At 37.9% G+C, this 6,731-nt stretch overlaps 1 protein-coding gene and 1 pseudogene across 1 annotated transcript; one reads left to right on the forward strand and one right to left on the reverse strand.

The window, feature by feature from the left end:
• The first annotated feature begins 946 nt into the window (after positions 1-946).
• On the forward strand, positions 947-4,322 carry LOC113342621 (putative disease resistance protein At1g50180). The gene has a single exon (XM_026587105.1). The coding sequence runs from the start codon at positions 1,064-1,066 to the stop codon at positions 3,809-3,811; it is 2,748 nt and encodes a 915-aa protein (XP_026442890.1). The 5' UTR covers positions 947-1,063; the 3' UTR covers positions 3,812-4,322.
• A 395-nt stretch (positions 4,323-4,717) lies between these two features.
• Positions 4,718-6,731, reverse strand: part of LOC113342592 — a 3,206-nt pseudogene continuing 1,192 nt past the window's right edge.

Here is a 6,731-nt window from a genome sequence, read left to right on the forward strand (position 1 = left end):
TATTAGGCCTGTCAATATTTGTCCGATATCCGGTATCCGTTTCCGAGTATTCGAGATCCTATAGGATTTTATCCGTTTTATCGGATATCGGATATCGGATCGGATATTTTATCGGATATTTCTTCCTTAACATATCGGAAACGGATTAAACCCCATCCGAAATGTTAATATCCGATAGTATAGGAACTTATTTATAATTTATCCTAATTTCGAGTCTAGTATCGGATATTGTCGGATAAATATCTCATAAGTGTCAATTATGAAAATGTTTTACAAGGGTTTTTAAACTTTTTTGTTATAAACGGATACTATCGGATATTTATCGGAATCGATATCTGATTTTGATATCCTATAGGATATTATCGGATATCGAATATCCGGTAGTGCTTAACATGTCGGATATCGGATTTCTAAATATCCGACGGATATTCTTCCATTGACAAGCCTAGTAACTATAATCTTCGCCTCACCATCAGGCGCATTTTATACTTACACCCCACTCCAAACGGTTATTATATCTACGCCCCATTTCAGACGAATTTTTAATCTCCGCTCGACCAAATTTGGTTTTGGTCTTGGTCCCAGACCAAATATAGTCTGGAATTTAGTTTTAGTCTCGTTTTTTGATCTTTAATCTCTTCCACTGTGTCATGTATTTGGCCCAAATATTTGGGTTTAGTCGTCCATTGTGGACGCTCTTAGGATAGGTTGCATCCGAGGACGGATCTATGTGTATATACCAAATCGGCAGGAGCTGGACTCATCATGAAAGGTGAATTATGAGTATGAATTATTAGCTCTTGTCTTGTATCTTGACTCTTCGGTCCATTGAAAGAGCACATGTACCAGCCATCAGTAAACCCACTTGTTAGTTTGTCTGAATTATTGACTCTTGTCGAGTACTTCGGTCCATTGAATTATTGCCAGCAACTTTTCATATCGTCCACATTTACTAATCTTAGTTGTTGAACTTCAATACTTACTCAAACTACTTCTCTCAAACTACTTCTCTTTCTTCATCTTCATATCTGAGTTCTTTAACTTCTCTGACTGAATTCAAAAAATGGTGGACGCCGTGGTTTCATTTGCCGTGGAGAAATTAGGTGATGCACTTATTAATGAAACATTTTTCTTACTAGATGTGCGAAACCAGGTCAAAGAGTTGCGTGATGAACTAAGAAGGATGCAGTGCTTCTTAAAAGATGCGGATGCAAAGCAACAAGGAGACGAGCGTGTTCGCAATTGGGTAGCCGATATCAGGAATGTCGCTTACGATTCCGAGGATGTTGTTGACACTTTTATGCTTAAAATTGGCGCAACCCATAAATCTGGAGGAGGAGTTCTAAGTTTGATTAAGAAGAAGGGTTTGATGGTCAAGAATTTGAGACATCTCCATAGGGTCGGGGAGGAGATCCAAGCTATCCAGGCTAAACTCAAAGCTATCTCTGCTAGTACGGTTACGTACGGAATAAAAGAATTACCAGACGACAAACCTTCAAGTTCTATAGCTCCATTGAGAAATTACTATCCACATGTGCAGGATGAAGACGTTACTGGTTTGGAGGAACACACGAAGACGTTGCTGACTGAATTATCGAAAGATGAAGAACGGCTTTGCGTGGTATCTATCGTTGGCGTTGGAGGTCTTGGCAAAACCACTTTAGCCAAGAAGATATACAAACATGATGATGTTATGCGTCACTTCGATTGTCGCGCTTGGTGTTCTATATCTCAACAGCTTAACATGAGAGATGTCTTATTAGAAATTATAAAAAAGTTCATGAATCCAAATGCGACTGAGTTGAGCACGTCGAGCGATAGGAATCTTGTTGAAAAGCTGTCCGACTACCTCCAAGATAAGCAGTACTTCATTGTCGTGGATGACTTGTGGAGCTTCCAAGACTGGAGTATGCTAATTCCTGCCTTTCCGAAAGGGAAGCGAGGAAGTAAAATATTGCTAACCACTCGAAACAAAGAGGTTGCTTCACAAGCAGATCCATGGAGCCTTCAACTCGAACCTGAACTTTTAAACGAGGAAGAGAGTTGGGAATTACTTTGTAAAAAAGCATTTCCAAAGGCTACGAGAGACACTAATTCCTACCCTGCGGATCTGGAGAAGTTAGGAAGGGATATGGTGCGTAAATGTGGTGGTCTGCCCTTGGCAATATGTGCTCTTGGAGGGATACTTGCAACAAAGAGGGAAGATATCAAGGATTGGAGATATGTACACGGAGACGTAGCCTCAAACATTAATGGAGGTGTGATGGGTATCCTCGCATTAAGTTACAATGATCTCCCAGTTCACTTGAAGCCATGCTTTCTCTATTTAGGTCTTTTTCCAGAAGATTATGCAATTCCGAGAAAGAAATTGATCCGACTGTGGATCGCCGAGGGATTCATACCAAATACAAAAGAAGATGCACAAGTGACACTGGAGGAAGAAGGGAAACGCCAATATTATGGTGAGTTGATCCAAAGGTGTATGATTCAAGCCGATAAAGATACTACTCCAGGGGAAGGCAAAACATGTCGGATGCATGATCTGATGCGAGATCTTTGTTTATCTAAAGGGAAGGAGTTGAACTTCCTTGATATTTACAGTCACCGCATTGATGGCACAACATTAAATTATTCTAGTAGAAGATTACGGAGGTATGCTATCAATCTTAATGATGAACCGAGGTTTAGCGTCGACTTTGATTTCAATAATTCAGCTTCTGCACTTCGTACTCTTCTCGTCCAGACCTCATTTTTCAATCCTATAGTGCCATTAATCAAGTACCAACACATGAAACTGCTACGAGTCTTAGATCTTGGAGGTGTAGATCTACACAAAAAAGAAATTGAAATAGTTTTTCAATTAATTCACTTGAGGTATTTAGGAATACGGGGTTTAGTTTTTCAAAATAAAATTCCATCGTCCATAGGAAATTTACGAAATTTACAAACCCTAAAGCTATATGGAGGAATATCACCTGAGACGATAGCCTTACCTGAGACGATGGAAAATTTAGTACAATTAGGACATCTAGAGGCAGAATATGGATGTAAAATCAGCGGAAATCTTCATATTGAAAATTTGATAAACCTCCAAACTCTGGTTGGTGTTGAAGCTGGGAAATGGATAAGAAAGGGTTGTTTCGGAAATTTGTCGAAACTCCAAAATTTGTCCATATGTGATATCTCGCGATCGCAAGTTGATGTTCTTATTCATGAGATTTCTAACATGAAGAGTTCCTCATCTTCATCGATTGATGAGAACCCCATTAGAGTTTTGGAAATATCAAATGAGGATAATTTTGACAACAAAATATTTGATCCACTTTCTTGTTGCAATAATCTTCACCGGCTTCTGTTGGATGGTAGACTTGATGGTGGTCTTAACCTCCAGAAATACCCACCAAATCTCAGCAAGTTAACATTGAGTGGGAGCAGGCTGGAGAAAGACCCGATGGAAACTCTTCAACATCTTCCCAATCTTAAGTTATTAGAGTTGTCATATTATGCATTTGAAGGGGAGGAAATAGCATGCTCTGCAAAAGGATTTCCTCAACTCCAAGTTTTAAGCTTTTGGTATATGCATCAACTAAAGGAGTGGACAATTGATCAAGGTGGGATGCCATGTCTTAAGGAGTTGTACTTAGGTGAATTATATGAATTGAGTATGCTTCCCGAAGGTTTGAGGTTCATCAATACACTAAAGAAATTGACAATTGGTCATAATATGGAAACGATCGCAAGAAGGATTGTAAGAGAAGTTGGAGAAGATTGGTATAAAGTCCAACATATACCCTCACGTATAATGATTTGAACTCATCTTTCTTCTTCCGTGTTTTCACACTGAGATTCAATTTTAAGAAAACCAACCACCAAAGATCCACCACCACCATCCTCCTCTTTCTCTTTGAAATTCTCTTCAATCTTCACCAACTTCACATGAAATCAAATCTGAAAAACCAAATCAATACTCCTCCACCTTCTTCAATTACTGTTGAATCGTAGTCTCAGTTCTCCTTTTAACCTTCGAAGAATTTACAGTGAAATGTAATCTTCTTTTGCCTCCTCCTATCCGAAATTCTCCTTGAAATTGAAGATGAACACAATCACCATCACCACCCACAAATCATAACTGAAATATTGGAATTACTTACGACTGAAATTTAATCCTCCACCTACTTCTACTGCAGGCACATTTTTTATATACCCATTTCGGTTTAAAGTATCTAAAATTTTGAAATTCAATTAAAGTTCTCTTACCTGTTTGTGAAAATTTCAGCTCTGAGCTCATTTTTAATTTAAAATCTTCTCATTAATGAGTTTAATTTGTTGATACAAAAACAAAGTCAAAATAACCATTTAATATTGTTATGAGATTATCAATGGCTTCAACGTTCCTTGTCCATCCTGACCTGCACAATCACCTTTAACTAGTACAACCGTTGCCACGGTAGGAGGACCGGTCGAAGAACTTGATGAATCGAAACCACTACATGATTGCACGGATTCAGATTCGTAAAGGATTTTTTTTTATAAAAGAGATATTCAAACAAATTTTAGCATAATTCTATAATTGTAAAACAAAATTGAATTAAGTTGATAATGTAAAATAAATTTCTTCTATTCAAATCTTTAGAGATTCTCAACACCAACTCTCTCTCAAATTATCACTTGCACATCAGCTAAAGTAGTTATAATGGGTAGTCTCCCTACTGATAACCTTGAAAGCATGTCAATATGTTCACAAAACCCACTTGATCCGGATGAGTTCAGAAGGCAAATGCCCATCTTACATATAGTAAACCAAATGCCCATCATACAAAGGTTTAACAGAAGCAGCCTCAAGTGCCTAACACTACTGCCACTAAGATGGGGAATCCATTACGTTGATGATTTCTGCCAGTCAAGACTTGTATGAAGGATGGAGAAGTTTTCACTTCTAATTCTTTCTTGATACGATCATTTAAGACCCTTTTCTTGCCCCTGCCGATTGTTGCTTTTGAGATCCTGAGGGTGTTATAACCAGGAATATTGTTAGAAGGGCAAAGCTCAAACTTCCCAGACCACCTTTTCTCTACCAAATCCCGTGCAAAAGAAAATACTTCAGCTTGTGGAGCTGGGAGATCATCGACAACATTGTATATTCTCCTACAAAAACCAACAGTGATCGGCAATTCAACATTCTGTGGATTTAGATAATCTTGCTTATATATGTACCAAGGTAATACAAGAACCATCTTCAATTTGTAGACTAGTAAGAACAAGAATATCATATAAGAGAATGAACATTGATAAAGAAAAGCATATAAGAAAAAAAGACTACTCGATTGAAAGTGAAAAGTAATGACTTGCATCTCATAACAAAAAATATTTTAGACAAGAAGATGAAACACACGAAAAAATGAATCCATTTTTACAATGATGTATACCTGGATGATGGAATCTCAATACTGGCTTTAATTGCTTGATAAGTGTCTGCAACATGGACTCTGGACATGTAATGCTTTCCTTCCCTCAACCTCTGAGATTGAAGTGTCCACGACAATGCAAGAGAATCAACAAAAAGTCGGAAATTTTAGCAGAATTTTATGAGCGGGTAGGAAATTGTGGCACACACCTTCTTCCTGGTACATAAATCTCTCCAAGTCATAATACTTGAACCGACACTCCCAGATCATCCTCAATGCTCAGCCTTCCTCTGCAGCCAATCTTGCTTTAACGGAGTCGCTTGTAGGGTTCGCAGGATAACTGCCACTAGAAGCATTTCGATTTTGTTTTAGTGACATTGATCTGAGCTTCTACGAATTTAATAAACATGCCAAAAGTGCACTTGGTTTAGATACAATGCTTACTCCTCATCAACCCATGCTCCACCACAATCTCCATAAACACCTGGAATACACATTAAGATGACATTTTCACAAGCTCAACATGAACGAATATTCTTAAGACGGTGGCATCAATAGAAGTCTTAATATAACGTAAACAAGTTTTTTAAGAAGAGCTTACTTGTTGATGATAAGTAACATATCCATTGAAGTTCCCCACCACTTAGCTTACTTTTCAGAAGGTTACCATAATGATAAAGCACCTGTACGAAAATACGCAGACATAAAAGAGATAGCATAAGTAATGAGATAGGAGATTAATACAGAGGTGTAATACCAACAGAAAGTGCACAGTTCCCTAACATAATTTCTTAAACTTACTGGGTCACCGATACCAACAATAGGAGGTACTGAGACAAGAAGATGAGTAGCCTGTTGCAAACAATTTAGTCTCCGGAGACTGAAAAAGAAACGAATTAACTTAAGATGAGGAAGAAACCAGAAGAAGAAGAAAAAAATGAAACAACTCAGCTAATACAGTCAAGTGGTTCTATTTGATTTAAAACTTGCGATATTATCAACCAAATTTGCAGACTATTTGATAAATTCATCTTAGAAAAGTAGCAAACAGACTTGACTTCAAAAAGAGAGTAGTACTTGGCTAACTTGCGATATTATCCAACAAGTGTTTGCGAAGATTATCGTAGAATATTCAGAGAATGACATAGCAAGTGTCGACAGCCTAATCACGAGGAAAGTGTGAAAATCTTGCGAGATCGAAGAGCACCTGCGAAGAAAATCTTGTAAGCTTGCGAGAATGACGCAAGCCAGATCCGAAAATAAAGGTTGGTTTAGCTGTCATCCACTATGTAATACCCTATATATAGGACCAAGCAGACTTGAGAG

Source organism: Papaver somniferum, unplaced genomic scaffold (assembly GCF_003573695.1).
Source record: "Papaver somniferum cultivar HN1 unplaced genomic scaffold, ASM357369v1 unplaced-scaffold_45, whole genome shotgun sequence".
NCBI lineage: Eukaryota > Viridiplantae > Streptophyta > Magnoliopsida > Ranunculales > Papaveraceae > Papaver > Papaver somniferum.